At 43.3% G+C, this 16,280-nt stretch overlaps 1 protein-coding gene across 12 annotated transcripts in view; it reads left to right on the top strand.

Moving 5' to 3' along the window:
* PHF2 (PHD finger protein 2) overlaps window positions 1-16,280 on the top strand; it is a 317,888-nt gene that overhangs the window by 236,265 nt on the left and 65,343 nt on the right. For 11 of the 12 annotated variants that reach the window (XM_056524312.1, XM_056524306.1, XM_056524308.1 and 8 more), the window contains exons 17-18: window positions 401-558; window positions 7,129-7,397. In XM_056524312.1, coding sequence (XP_056380287.1) covers window positions 401-558; window positions 7,129-7,397 — 427 coding nt within the window. The remainder of the gene's footprint in view (window positions 1-400; window positions 559-7,128; window positions 7,398-16,280) is intronic. The other variant, XM_056524318.1, reaches the window with a different exon arrangement.

Raw genomic sequence — 16,280 nt, 5'->3', positions numbered from 1 at the left:
CAATGTACAAGACAGCGTAGAGTATTCTTTGATCTGGATACATAGAGCGGTGTAGAAAGCTCTATGATGATTTCTAGAGAAGAGCGAACTTACAGTAAATTCGATTCAACACGAACTTCTCGGCTCGACGGTTGATGACTTTTCCTGCATAAATTAGTTCAGCTTTCAGGTGCTCCGGTGGGCTGGAGACTCTTTCCTAGGAATGTATCCACCTTTTCCAGCCCACCGGAGCACCTGAAGGCTGAACTAATTTACGCAGGATAAGCCATCAACTGCCGAGCCGAGAAGTTCGTGACAAATCGAATTTACTGTAAGTTCGCTCATCTCTAATGATTTCCATAGAAGATAGAATTCCTGGAAGGAGAAGGTAATATATCTAACGCTGTCTCCCACAATACAGAGTGACGACTCCTCCGACGAGGGATCTCTGCACATTGACACAGAAGCGAAACCAGCCCGAAATTCCAAAGTGAAGAAGGACAGCACAAGTTCTGGGGGCATTCTGGACCTTTTGCAAGCAAGTAAAGAAGTTGGTGGCTTGGATTATAATTCGAATAGGTAGGTACAGGTGACAGGCGGAGGGAGCGGCACTTGTGAAATGTGTTCCTTCCCAGGATTTATCTAAATACACTGACAGCTACTTAAAGGGGTTATCCAGGGAAAAAACTTATATATATATATATATATCAACTGGCTCCAGAAAGTTAAACAGATTTGTAAATTACTTCTATTAAAAAATCTTAATCCTTTCAGTACTTATGAGCTTCTGAAGTTAGGATTGTTTTTTTCTGTCTAAGTCCTCTCTGATGACACGTGTCTCGGGAACATCCCAGTTTAGAAGCAAATCCCCCATAGCAAACCTCTTCTAAACTGGGCGGTTCCCGAGACACGTGTCATCAGAGAGCACTTAGACAGAAAAGAACAATCTTAACTTCAGAAGCTCATAAGTACTGAAAGGATTAAGATTTTTTAATAGAAGTAATTTACAAATCTGTTTAACTTTCTGGAGCCAGTTGCTATATATAAAAAAAAGTTTTTTTCCTGGATAACCCCTTTAACAGTATTGTGTCTGTACCAGTGATAATGCCTGCAGCCCCGGACCCGTATCAGGTGGTAAAAATCCAGACAGTCTTACCGGAGCGCTTCAGAATTGGTGTCATAATGTTTTAGGGTGACAAGGAAATAGCTATTGATGCTTTGGCAGAACATTTCTAATACACCTAAGGCAAGTGTCTGCTGTTTTTAGCTGTTCTAGTGGACGGATGTTGGACTGGCATGGAAACTAAAATGGACAGAAATATATAGACATATGCATTTCGCCAACCTGGCTTCAGGGGTAGGTCTGTCCAATAAAACTTCTGTGACTACTAGGATGGAAAGAAACCATTTCTGTCTTGTCAGTGCTCCTTATTGATGATATACCGATGTGTGGGGATGGGAAAAAGATAGAGAAGAACACAACTCACACATGTCACATCTTAGGCCGGGTTCACACGGCAGAATGTCCACGCAGAAACTCTCAGTGCGGTGATTCTGAAAACTGCAGACTCAATAGACGGCAGTGCATTTCCGTGCGGACTCTACAGAAACATTGAACATGTTTTTACGGCCAGAAACATCTAGCGTGGAAATTCAGCACAGGTCAGCGGAATCCTATTGAAATCAATGGGACTCTGCTGCTGCAGAATGTCTGTACGGAATTCTGCATGAAAATTCTGCCTTACACATGAGCAGCTGGAAGTATCCACCTTGTGGAAGAATTATCGGAACGATTTCCATACCTGAAAACACATGGGACTATAGGAAGTTGTGTAGAAGTAGAAATGGATACGATAAGGTTTTTTACTAAATACTTTTGTATCAATGTAGCTTTAAACCAAAAGGTTATCAAACTAACTAACTGTTTCCATATAAGCATTTGATGTCAATAAATATGTACGGTATGTCCAGAGGTTTTATCTATTGCTGAAATCTATTCCGGATTTTTGCCCATGAAGATGGAGGCGAGAAAATATTAACCTTAATCCCAAATAAGTGTTTCTGATACTTGTGGTACCTAATCCATAGTTTTTGTACCTCCAGATGCTGTGTGCATCTTCTATCTGTGGCCTGTGCATAACTGGTTTCGGATTTTGCTCTAGGGCAGTGGTTTCCAACCTGCGGACCTCTAGATGTTGCAAAACTACAACTCCCAGCATGCCCGGACAGCCGTTGGCTGTCCGGGCATGCTGAGAATTGTAGTTTTGCAACATCTGGAGGTCTGCAGGTTGGAGACCACTGGCCTCGATCAGCGGTCTTCAAACTGTGGACCTCCAGATGTTGCAAAACTACAACTCTCAGCATGCCCGGACAGCCGTTGGCTGTCCGGGCATGCTGGGAATTGTAGTTTTGCAACATCTGGAGGTCCACAGGTGGGAGACCACTGCTCTAGGGTGTTGTTTGCTAACCTGTGGCCCACCGACTGTTTCAGAATTACAATTCCCTGCATATCCTAACATCTGGAGGTCCGCATTTTGGAGACCACTGCTCTAGGGTGTTGTTTGCTAACCTGTGGCCCACCGACTGTTTCAGAATTACAATTCCCTGCATATCCTAACATCTGGAGGTCCGCATTTTGGAGACCACTGCTCTAGGGTGTTGTTTGCTAACCTGTGGCCCACCGACTGTTTCAGAATTACAATTCCCTGCATATCCTAACATCTGGAGGTCCGCAGTTGGGAGACCACTGCTCTAGGGTGTTGTTTGCTAACCTGTGGCCCACCGACTATTTCAGAATTACAATTCCCTGCATATCCTAACAGCTGGAGAGCCGCATGTTTGGAAACAGCATTCTAGAGTAAAATACATTCACACTATGGAAATTGTAAATTCCGTTGCATGAATTTAACATTGGTTTGAATGGATCTTCTTTCACACTGTGAAAATTCCAGATTCCGTACCCGCCGAATGAATTAACATGTTCATTCTTTATGTGGACATCCACACAAACTGCTTTGCCGTCAATACTGACGGTGCATGTCTGCGCAATCCTAGTACTATGGATTTAGACCGTACCTGCTGCAAAGAGGATCTTGGCAGAGATTCAGTAGTGTGATTGGGCCCCAATAGAGAAGTTTAGAAAGCGTAGATCTCAGTCAGTGAGTTAAAGAGGATATTTAGCAGCGGTTTTCTTTTTTTTTTTCAAAAGTATTCTGTTCTGTAGTATATAACAAAACAAGCCCTTACTTACCTCCTGCACTCCTGCGGTGCCTCCTGTGTCCTGCTCTGGTCCCCTGCAGCAATCCTGTTTCTGAGCCGCAGCTTGACTGTCGGGCCCAGGTGCTTCCTGTGTGTCAAAACGGGCCCAGCCACTGGATAACCCCTTTAAAGAAGCCTTCATCTCCTAGTCTAAGAGGTGCTGCAGATGCCAGGGAGATTTGCTAGGACTATATCTTATGTTTAAACAGTATTCCAAAGATGACGTAAGAAAGAAGCGGTTCACTCACCAATCTGTTACTGTGCTCTTTATTCGATACAGTAGTTACATTGGCAACATACGGTAAGATGGAACGGCAGGGCAGGAGGTGTAACAGAGCCCCGTCCGAAGCGATCCCAATTGGGTCAATTCCGGGCCTGAAGAAATGCCCAGGGGGTCGTGAAAGGGCGCCGTCGCTTCTGTTACACTTCCTGCCCTGCCGTTCCATCTTACCGTATGTTGCCAATGTAACTACTGTATCGAATAAAGAGCACAGCAATGGATTGGTGAGTGAACCGCTTCTTTCTTTCGTCTACTTTGGAATAATGTTTAATCGAACTCCCATAGCGTGAGCACCACCATACATCCAGCTAATGTGAATGAGCGCAATACTCACTGACGGCAGTATGCATAGTATTGATTCCCTGAGAGCAGTGCCAGGTGTTCTGTTTAAGAAATATCTTCTGTTTAAACTGTAACTATTCATACATTAGATGTGCTGCAGTTTGTTCTGCAGAGCTGCATTTCTTATTAAAAGCTAAAACAAGAATCTGTAACCCTAGTCACCCTGTAAGTTGGTGTAGCAGAACTGGCTTTGGTCATTGGGCCACATTGCTTCTTTTTCATCCCTAAACTCTCTTTGCGTGAAGTGCTTCAGCTCACGCCGCATGCAGCACGGACCAGGCGTGGACCTCGCCCCAGGTAAATGTACAAGGAGAATGTCCAGCGCAAAAGACTAAGGAATGAGGGGTTTATTCACAAGCCACACAGGACACAATGCAGACTCCATTACAGGTACTTGTACCTGAGTCTGCACTATGTCCTGCGTGGCTTGTGAATAAACCCCTCGTTCCTGAGTCTTTTGCGCTGGACATTCTCCTTTCTTGTACACTAAACTCTCTTTGTCTGTCTTGTGTCTGATGCCCCTGTAGTCAAACTTCATCCATTATGTACCTACTGTACTTTGGTTATTATACAAGAGGGAAAACAGCCCGCCTAATGCATTTTCATTCATTCTAATGGAGAAAGCAGTCAAAATATGTTTAAAAATAGCATTTTAACATATCTGAGATTAACATCAGTGGGAAATTTTCCACAAATGATTTTAGACAGGCCTCTAATAAATCCATTAGGGGTATCCAGCATTGGGTTAAGATAACCTCTGTTAATATGCATTGAGGATTTAGCTGTAGGTAATGTCCTTCATTACACAGATTAAGATGCAGATAGTATTGAATGTAATGGGATTCCCGCACATAGATGTGAATTTCCATCTTGATTGAGTAATGGGCAGTGCCGCAATGATCTGGCCCCTTCTTCTATGTGCTGGTTAATAGCGCAGAGCTCTAGCAATACGTGGCAGCCGCTCTTCCTGCAGGTTTGATGGTCTGTTTCACCTACAATTACCTCTGGGAAGGAGTAAGAGGAGATCGCACACAGCAATACGCTGCAGAGCTTCTTGGCAGATCTCACTAGCGATGAGCTGATATCTTCCTGTTCCATCAATAGGTTAAATAAGGACATTGCCTTGAGAAAGTGAACACTCGGGTATGGCTTGTGACATATCAGTAGGTAGTATTTGTGAAGGTCCATTTGTTGGGGTCCCTTTGTACCCTAGAATGAAATGGTCCATTGAGCACATGCTTTTAGCTAAGAGGCTTCCATATGTCTGAACTATGTTAGTGGTGCGTCTATTCACAACATGCAGACAAAAAAACTCAAAAACACATAATATCTAAGTTAAATGGGTAGAGCTCTGCAGGCCCCTTCTTTGTAGCAATCCGTAAGGGTCCCGGCTCAGAGACTTGCATGGATGCTTTTCACATATCTCATTACTCTGTGATGCTGAGTAGAAAGGCTCTCATAGCTAAAAGCTTAAAGGGGAACCAAATGTTTAGTATTAATTGCATTTTTAATCCTAAGGGGAATCTGTCAAGTATATATCATGCTCGGCGCTGCAAACAGAAACAGCTAGCTAAAAGGAGATAAAACAAATTGTGCAATAAATTGCAAAGTTATAAAATCTTGTTTTCCTTCCAAGCTCAAGTGCCATAGAGGGGATGCTGAACTGCATAATGCATGTCTCCTGCCTTTCTCACCCCCTCACTGCCCTGCATGATTTATTTACAGGGATCAGTGTTGAAAGCCAAGCAGACAGATGCTGAATAAAGAAAAATCACACATTATCTGTTCAGAATTTGACCTAGAGTGAATATTTCAAATCGACATCTGTGTCATTTTTTATGACAAATTTAATTCTGAATTTTTCTGTTGACTCCTCTGGGGAGTCAACAGTAAATATGCAGTGTTGTATATGTTGCAGTGTGCAGATATGTGCAGTGTTGTATATGTTGCTCCGCTGCAGATACACTGCAAAATTCACAACTGCAGGTTCTTAAATACTTTGGCCCAGATTTATCAATCTGCATATGGAAAAAAACTGACAAACCCTGCCCATACAAAAGAATAAGAGCTCAGTTTTGGTGCCGAATTTCTGTTGTGGATTTTGGTTCGGAAATATTGCAGGTTTTCTGCTGTAAGGAGGCTGCAGAATTGATGATCTGAAATCTTATCCTTTTTGCTGCTTTTTAAATGCTTCAGACTTTCCATGTGGAAATTCTGGGAAGAAAATCTGCAGCAAAGAAGCAACGTGTGATCCAACCCTTATTACCGTACTTAATTGCCTATTTGAAAATATGGTGCCTGAACCAAAGACTGGCATTGTGTGGGAAGTGTGTTGGATGAGCCCCAAAAATGACTTCTGTGTGTGTTGCTCATATGTAGTTCATAGTATGCATATCTTTGGATGTACACAGCTTGCCTATAAGTTCACATCCGTTCAGGAGCTCCTTCGCTGAGTACGTTCCAAGACAAACAACGGAGCTGGATGGTCCATTGCACAATGGACACCAGTCAGGTCCCATTAATTTTGAGTGGGGTCTGTCAGATTTTTGTCTGGTGTCCATTGTTTGCAGGAGTTGAGTGAAGAAAAAAACTGACCTGCAATTTTTTCTTAGCACAACTCCCATCATTTTAACATAATTTGTGAACAGAGTTCCCTCAACATAGATGTGAATGAGCCCTAAACTTGTACCCATCTGTAAATTGGGGCACATTTATCAGTTTGTGTAGATACATAGAAATATCTGGTATTTAAGGTACGTTCTTATAGTAAATATCCAGCATTTGAAAGGAGCTTCCTGGCATATTTTATTGCAGCATTGTTTAACAGGTCTGGTGCCGTGCCAGTTAGACTCTATGGAGTGCCATGCGGATGCCAGATGTAATACCTCAAACCTTTTACATCTTTAGTTTACATATGGGGTGGCTCCAGATCACTGGACATGTGAATTAACCCTGAATCATTTAAATGTCATATAGGAAGACACTAAATAAGAATTTTCTTTGGCTGTCAGAGTGCTTTGCTATAACGTACTGTTCTAGTCATTTAGGACCTGCATCGGGGTGCATCCTGATATTTTCTGTTTTTGGTGGGGTACAATATGACATAAAGTCATGAACTACCAGGCAATAATATCATATAAAAAGTCTGCAGGGCCATATTCATTAGGCATAGTAAGTATGTTCCGGAGAGGTCCTACAATACAGAAAAAGGGGATTGTCACAGTATATGTTCTGCTGTGTTGTAACCAAACTTTATATTTGCTCCACAGTCAGCCGCCCGCATCCCCAAGCACACAAGAAGCAATACAGGGCATGTTGTCGATGGCTAACTTGCCTTCTGACTCCTGTCTACAGACGTCATGGAGTACAAACCAGTCTAAAAATAACTCCATATCAGCCCAAAACTCAAAGAAATCAGGCAACAACAAGTGTACAAGCAAGCGGGTCAGCAAGAAAGCCACCAAGAACAACATCACAGCGGACGACTACGAGGAGGAGCAGGACAACCTGGGAGCGTGCTTTAAAGACTCCGACTTTGGTAAGACACATCAGATGAATACACCCTGCATGAGTGTATTGTAACATTGACCATCTGATGAGAGCACATAATAGTGCTATTAGGTTTGGAGGATGTCGTGCTGTTATGTAACACATGTTGAAGGAGCTGATCACCATCGGTATGCTTCATTAACCCTTGGTGATCCGCTGTTATCACTGGAGTTACCATAGATAGCCATGTACTTCACCTGCAGGGGAAGATTTAGTGTTATGTTGCAGTCATTCAGCCTCTCATGTCTTTCACAACGAGAGACTCTCTACTAGGGCTCATGGAGGGGATTGCAGGTGATAGACCCCCCTCTATGATGTCGAAATGCCTAAGAGGACATATGGACAGGCGCTGGGTTAATAGAGCAGCCCTTTAATGCATAAAGTAGATCCAGAGCTATCAACAATTTTTTTTATTTGCAATTACTGTACATGCAGTATAGAGATCAAGAATTGCGGTGCTGTGAAGTTGGCGCGATTCAATATGCTCATATATAAAGGAATTTTGCACCAGGTACAGTGTATACAGCTGAATAACAAAAACCTCAGATTTTGCTGAACACCTTCAGACGTCTCATTGTGGCTCGCTCCCCGAAGTCTGTGACTGTTGGCAAGTATTGTGTGATACATGGAAAGGTTGTGAGACGCTGCAGGCACCTTCTAAATGTGATCATAACGTCTCAGGAGCTGAAAATGAGACAGAATTATTCTGCAAGTTATAATCAATGGCTGACGCAAATGTTAATAGAACAGACAATGGGAATATAAATGTCCGTATAAAGGAAATATTAGACTAAAACCACACAGTGGGCACAATATATCTCTGCAGACTAAGTGCTTTGGTGCTGTTCATCTTATCCTCGTACGGCGGACAAGGTCTGTGCGGCAGGTCTGCTGTATACTCACTCTCTTATGGGAATACTGTGGATTCTACCAGTGATAATGGAGCAGAGGTGAAATCTGTGGTCAGTCTGCAGCAAAGTTCTCATCTAACAGGACATCTGCTGCACTGTATGAAACCTCTGTTATTACTCCTGGAAATGTGTGAATACATTGGCACCTGGGCATTACCAGTCTCTTTGTTAATAGGCTGTGTCCCTATGTAGTCTTGCACTGATTGATCAATGTCAAACTATGTAGAAATACGCCCCATTGGCCAGGGGAATGGTAACACCCAGTTGTTATTTTATTCATACATTTCCAAGAGAAATAACATGAATGGCAGTACAAGTATTTATTGAAACAGACATTAATTTTTTTTTAATTTTTATTATTATAGAAAAGCCCAGACATCCCCTTTAAACAGGACCTGCGGCCTGGACTGTCTGTTTTAGTTAATACAATGATCCCTCAACTTACAATGGCCTCAACATACAATAGTTTCAACATACAATGGTCTTTTCTGGACCATTGTAAGTTGAAACCAGACTCAACATACAATACTACGGACAGTCCAGATCTATGAAACACGTCAATGGCTGGAAGAACTGACCAATCAGAATGGGCATTCACTGGTAAAACCCCTGTATTACTGAAGCGTATGCACTGACTGGTGTCTGGAGGTGCCCCCTACAGTACAGGGAGATATTACATGTTCTGTACTCTTTACCTGTACCAGGGTTACCTGCTCCTTTGGACACCAGGTGAGGGCGACTCCATTTTACTTTTTTAGGACATTGCATATACTGTACAGGACCCCGAAGAAGCTCCTGTCCTCTACATAGATCAGTGTTTCCCAAGCAGGGTGCCCACCTCTGTTGCAAAACTACAACTCCCAGCATGCCCGGACAGCCTTTGGCTGTTTGGGCATGCTGGGAGTTGCAGTTTTGCGACAGCTTGAGGCTCCTTGCTTGGGAAACACTGACATAGACAGTGATTACAACTCCCAGCAGATCTTTCTTACTTTTATATGTAAGGATTTGCTTTATCTATATTAGTTATCTACTTATTTTTCTTTAATCCTCACTTTTTCCTATTTTTGGATGACATTTTGGTGCCTTTAGAACCAATTACCAGGTTTCCATAGAGTTCTGGTCTCAACATACAATGGTTGTCCTGGAACCAATTAATATTGTAACTTGAGGGACCACTGTACATGTATTTCCTATGAAATGTCAATTCTGGGTTATCTCTACTTACAGCTCTGTGTTAGGCTGTTCCTCTGTTATCCTCTGTTAGCCAACTGGGCGTCACCAGTTGGGGGCGTGTCCTTACACTGTCTGGCACAGTCAGCTTTGATTGGATAGTCTCAAGACAGTGTAGGGACACGCCACCAATTGGTAACACCCAGTTGGCTATTAACCCTTCATTTCTAGGAAGTATAACAGCGGAACGGCACAACACAGAGCTATGGGATGATTCAGAACTGTTATTTTGCGGGTTATACAAATATTTAGTAAGATAGGCAAAAGAGGCCACAGGTGATGTCCCAGCAAAGACAACTCAACTGCAATACCTACTACGAGGCAGCCAGTCACATGACTGTTATAATACAAGGAAGGCTCAGGTCTGCCAAAGCAAGAGCTGCTAATTTAGGGTTTTGGTTTATCAAAGGGGTTTTTGCGTGAGGGGCCCTCCTTTTATAATGTGCTTTTGCACTAAGAGACCATTATGATCAGGGTTGTTCTCATTAGACAACATCTTATTGGGGGGTTAGATACCTTTTTGTGAAAGATGTCAGACAGTCGGGACCCCTACTGTTGACAGAATTAAACATCTTGGGATTGTCATGCATGGAAGACCGTGTAGTCATGTCACCACTTTCATAATATGTTATTGGAACCACCTACACTTGACTACTTCCTTTCACAGTTTCGTTGTATAGTAATATTTTGCATGAACATGGCTGCCAAAGTTTGGACGACAAGAGAACGTTTAGGTTTACAAGACTGGTTGTTCTTTTTCCTCTCCTTGTATTGACGCGCAGAAAAGTAATATAATTTTGGTTGTTTAATGTTGTGAACCCAATTTTGTTCTCAAGACAAATGAATATGTAGGAGACGGCTGATTCCGGGCTCACATTAGGCAATAGTTCTCCTTTAATTTAAAGCTCCATTTGCGGTTGAAATCAGAAACAGCCGGTGGTCTCATGTAAATAGATTTCAGGTTTGGCCTCCAGTGGTGAGCACAGGCCAGTAAAAGAAATTTGGTTTCCAGACTTTGGCACGGAGTCTTTGTGAACAACAATTGTGCGCACTTAGATTGCAAATAAATATTAGAAAATGTTTGCAGCGGATAATCCATTTCCTGTGCTCCTGCCTATACATTGTAATGGCTTTGTGTAAGTGAATGACAGAAAAGGAGACAAGCGTGTACATGGGAAGGAGACCATAATCTATACTGCAGAGCAACAACACACATCCTGGTCCTTGTTTTCTGTCTTTACCTAAAATGCACTTAGTAGTCATATCCATTAGGGCTGGGCGGTATGACCAAATATGTGTATCACGGTATTATTGTAACTTATGGCGGTTCCACGGTATTTCTTTCACCCCCACCCCCAAATCATGTGAACCGCCAGCGCTGTTATGCTCCCCCCCACCAAATCATGTTACCCGCCAGCGCTGTTCTGCTCCCCCCCCACCAAATCATGTTACCCACCAGCGCTGTTCTGCTCCCCCCCCCACCAAATCATGTTACCCGCCAGCACTGTTCTGCTCCTCCCCCCCCAATAATGATCAGCCCAGCAGGGTACTACTCACATATGTCACCCGCAAGCACTGCCCTCCTCCTCTTTGTTGGGGCCGCCGGCGATGGAACTCTATACTGTACGCCAGTGGTCTCCAACCTGCGGACCTCCAGCTGTTGCAAAACTACAACTCCCGGCTTTCCCGGACAGCCGTTGGCTGTCCGGGCGTGCTGGGAGTTGTAGTTTTGCAACAGCTGGAGGTCCACAGGTTTGAGACCACTGCTGTACGCTGTATCCCTATGCCCGGGCTGCAAAAGATAAAGAAAAGAAACTGTAACTTACCTACGTCAGCCTCACACTGTTCCTTGTGACTGGAATGTCGGACAGCCGTCTGCCTATCACCAGCCGCAGCGATGTCCCGCCCCAGTGATAGGCTGAGTCCACTGTCATGTAAGGAGCTCTGGCCGGCTTCTTACATGACAGTGCATTTAACCTATCACTGGCCGGGGCGGGACAACGCTGTGGCCAGTGATAGGCTGACTGCTGTCCGACATTCCAGTCCCAAGGAACAGCGTGAGGCCGACTTAGGTAAATTAAAGTTTATTTTCTTTATCTTTTGCAGCCCGGGCATTGGGATACAGTGTACAGCAGTGGTCTGAAACCTGCGGACCTCCAGCTGTTGCAAAACTACAACTCCCAGCATGCCCGGACAGCCAACGGCTGGGATTTGTAGTTTTGCATAAGCTGGAGGTCCGCAGGTTGGAGACCACTGGCATACAGTATAGAGTTCCATCGCCGGCGGCCCCCAACAAAGAGGAGGAGGGCAGTGCTTGCGGGTGACATATGTGAGTAGTACCCTGCTGGGCTGATAATTATTTGGGGGGAGCAGAACAGCGCTGGTGGGTAACATGATTTGGTGGGGGGGAGCAGAACAGCGCTGGTGGGTCACATATGATTAGTTCCCCGATAAGGGGGCAGCGCTGGGCTGATAATTATTGGGGGGGAGCAGAACAGCGCTGGCGGGTCACATATGATTAGTTCCCTGATATGGGGGCTGATAATTCATTCCCAAGGGGAAGGGGCCAAACCGGTATTGCGGTATGGGAAAAATTAATATCGTGCAGCCCAAAAATGTCGGTATTCGGTATGAACCGGTATACCGCCAGCCCTAAAATCCATCATAATGACCTACCTCCCCAAATAACAGTTCTGAACATTTTTCCTGATAAATCTGTGTTGTGCTGCTCCTCTGGTATTCCTCCTGGAAATGTACGAATAAATTGGTATGTGGATTTCAGCATTCCTTCTGTCAATAGGGGATGTCCCCACCCCGTCTTATACAGTCCATAGGTCCATAAGTCTCAAATTATATAGGAGCACAAACTGCCGACAGGGGGAAGAGTAACACACAGTTCCCAGTTTAGTCATGCATTTCCAAGAAGAAGAACAGAGTAACATTACAATGGAGAGTTGGAATTAAAATGTTGGAGAAAGACTCTACATTGTGCTGCTCCTCTGTTATTCCTCCTGGAAATGTATGAATAAATTAACAACTAGGTGTTATCTTTTCCTTACTGACAGAGTGTGTGATTTCACAGCCAGTACTAATTTGACTGCATGGTACTTTGTAGGGGCACCCCCATCGACAGGGGAAGGCTAACACCCAGTTGTCAATTTAGCCATACATTTCCAGGAACAATAGCAAAAGGAACAGCACAATGGAGAGTTGGAATTAAAATGCTGGAGCAGAACTCTCCATATGGCTGTTCCTCTCTAATTCATCCTGGAAAAGTATAAATAAATTAATAACTGGGTGTTACCATTCCACTTTGCTGACAGAGTGTGTCATTTTACAACCAGTACTAATTGGACAGTGTGATACTTTGTAGGGACACCCCCACTGACAGAGGGGGAGGGTAACACCCAGTTGTCAGTCATAATGCACATATTTTCAGGAGGAGTATCAGAGAAACGCCACCATTAAAAATGAAAGAAAAGTGTGCAACATTATAATTCCATGAGGAATCCAAGTATTTACCAAAACAGACAGGTTGAGTAAGATGTCAAGTCAGATAAATGGCAGTGACCGGATACACACATTATACTTACAGTAGTATTACATAACCATTAATATGTATGTCTGTTACAGATATTACAACTTTAGCATTTCTTTAGGAAGACCTGATCTCTCTTCTCAGTGACCATGTAGAGAGCATGTACTGCAGTTACTTAAGCAGAAGTGATCACAGGATGCTTCATGTGTTATTCAGTAGACTACGTGAAACAGGCTGTGTCTAGGTCCCTTCCAAGGAAGTGATACTGCACAAACTGGTCTGACACGTTGAACGATTGATTATATCTGTTTCATTCAGTATATTTATTGGGACAATGTGCAACTGTCCTTATATGACCTAAAGCAGTGTTTCCCAACCAGGGTGCATCCAGCCGTTGCAAAACTGCAACTCCCAGCACACCAAAAGGACATCTGAGTATGCTGGAAGTTGTAGTTTAGCAACAGCTGGAGCCGCACTGGTTGGGAAATACTGGCCTAAAGAATTTACAGAAGTTGTACTGAGATGTGGGGCTGTATAGTTGATCTCAAACAATGCAGTACTGTGCACACTATCTCCCATGTAAAGTAAGATAAATAGTATATAATAGTAATTAAATTGGAATAAATAATGTGTACTGGACTGTATTCATGTATTCAAGTAACTTTATTATAGGAGTATACATGAAAATCAACATTTGTCAAACAGATTAATAGCATAATATATATATGGATTAATGTTTAACTTACTGTATTCCATCTATTCTGGACGTATGGATGTAAGAGGTTATTTTTATTTTGGAGACAATACAAGCACACAGCAGCAGTTACAAAGGGTTATTGCTAGGATATGCCATCACTTAAAGGGGTACTCAAAAGGATAGGGGATAAGATGTCTGATTGTGGGGGTCCTGCCCCCTCCCATAGACTTGCATTGAGGGGGCGTGGCGTGACGTCACATGGTGGCGGGGTCGTGACGTCACAATACTTCGGCCCCGTGGTCGTAGCGCTTCAGACTGGGAGCCTCCAGCGATGCATGGAGCTCACATAGGTGGGTGCTGCATGAGAGATTGCCGGGGTCCCCAGTGGCGGGATCCCCGCGATCAGACATCTTATCCCCTATACTTTGGATAGGAGATATAAAAACAAAAGAGAGCGCTCCATAGCGTAAAACCACCCGGGTGGATATGGCAAAAGGAGTGGTTATGCAAGCCTCTTACCCCAGGTGGTTGTGTGGACTCACACACAAAAAAGGTAAGTGTGATTGAGCGGTATGGTCCGGTCTACAGCCTCCCAACCAGGTGAACAGCAACTGGCCATAGACTTCCAAAGAGTGGCGGGTCTCCACGGCACTGACCAAGCGCGGACACGTCAGGTTTTATTGGGACAATGCGCGGTGAAACCACCTTCTACTAACCTGACATGTCCGTCCTTGGTCAGTGCCGTGGAGACCCACCACTCTTTGGAAGTCTATCCCCAGTTGGATAGGAGATAAGATGTCTTAGGGCCGGAGTACCCCTTTAATGATCGATTTGGCTCCAACCTCCTGAATTTTGAGACTGAAGGGGCCACAATGCATCTTAAATGAGGCCATACTGCAAGGAAGTATAAATAAGCCCTGCCGGACCTTCATTGTCGAGGTTGTGGGGAACACAGTGCTCACGTCATCACTGATCATAAAGTGATGACATTTTTTAGTGATTAGTCGGAATCTTTACCTCAGCTGCTGAAGAACCTCTTTAGAAGAGAAAATAAAGCATTGTCTGACTTGATGAATTTTTAAAATAAAAATGTGGGTATTCTGCTGATGAGGTGAGTATGACGGTGCCACACCGTGCCCCCTTGTATACATTGTCATACATAGTTTGTTACCTATACCAGCCACAATGTGCGCAACCACTATAAAGTGTCAGCTCCATTTTTCTCCTCATACTTGTGCCTTGCATAGAAGATGACCTGGAGTGGGCATTAGAGACCACCTACAAACTTTGCTATTCTAATGTTTTGACATAAACACAATATGTACCAACCCTGTTTATAGTGAACATTTTCTATAGATGGTTTTACAATTTTTAACTTATGTTTCATTGTTTTTCTACATGTTTGTGTTATTGTTACGGGCTCAGCTCACATCTTGATTGTGGTTTTATAGCAAAAACCCCAGCGGCACCCGATGATCCCCATTAGTTTATGGTGAATTCTACTGAGGTTTCTGTCCTCTCACCAGAAAAAATAACTGCATGCCGCTCTACTTTTCCATAAAATGTGCTGGCATCTGCGGAGGCCTCAATGCTGATGTAGCAACAGCGCCTTAGACCATTCATGTCCATTACATAAAAGTAAATCTGTGTTTTTTAGGCAAATGAAGTAGTTGGTGTGTAGCTGGGCCATTGTTATGCTCCAATCATTTCACCTGTCCTTTGTGATACTCTGGTGTGTTACATACCTCACACACTGTACCAAAGTCTGCAACATATTGTGTCCATAACCATTAATCTTATTTTGTTAATTATTTTGTTAATTTAATACATATGGAATACACTTCATATCAACTCCCTCTAGACATTTAGTCTTCTGGTTTAGGCAAATGTAGCTTATTCATTGTGTAATAGAAAGTTATACCATTTCCTAGAATCATGTGTGTATCGATTTGTCACCATTTTCAAGATCTCTGCTTGTAGCCATTGAATAGGAACCTTCATTGATTACTTCCAGGAGCGGAAAATATCTCCTGGTAATGTCATAGACGTATAAGCACAGGGCTTTGTACAATCCAGTTATCAGACATCTCTCTTGTGATTAGCCATGAATCTATGTGGTTATCCTGGCCAGGACATGATGGTCTGTAAGTTTTCCTTTAGTGGCTAATAGCAGAGATTGAAAACTGTGAAGAACAGATCCACACAATATATGAAATGTATTATTACTTTAAGGATCTGTTCACACTTACAGTATCCTGCGCATATTTGATGTTACAGATTTGAAGCAGTGTCCAATCATTTAGTTTACATTGAAATCTGCAGCATAAAACTGTATATGTATATGTGAATAGACCCTAAAGTATAAAACGGTATGTATACTGCATATGTGAATAGACCCTAAAGGGGTATTCTGAGTTATTAACCTTTGTCAATTAAGTTAAAGGGGTTGTCCAGTGATCTGGTCACAGAGGTCTGACTTCTGGGATCCCCCTTGGA

Source organism: Hyla sarda, chromosome 6 (assembly GCF_029499605.1).
Source record: "Hyla sarda isolate aHylSar1 chromosome 6, aHylSar1.hap1, whole genome shotgun sequence".
Taxonomy (NCBI): domain Eukaryota; kingdom Metazoa; phylum Chordata; class Amphibia; order Anura; family Hylidae; genus Hyla; species Hyla sarda.
Note: the sequence above shows the minus strand (reverse complement) of the source record. Positions and strands in the feature narration are given on the sequence as shown.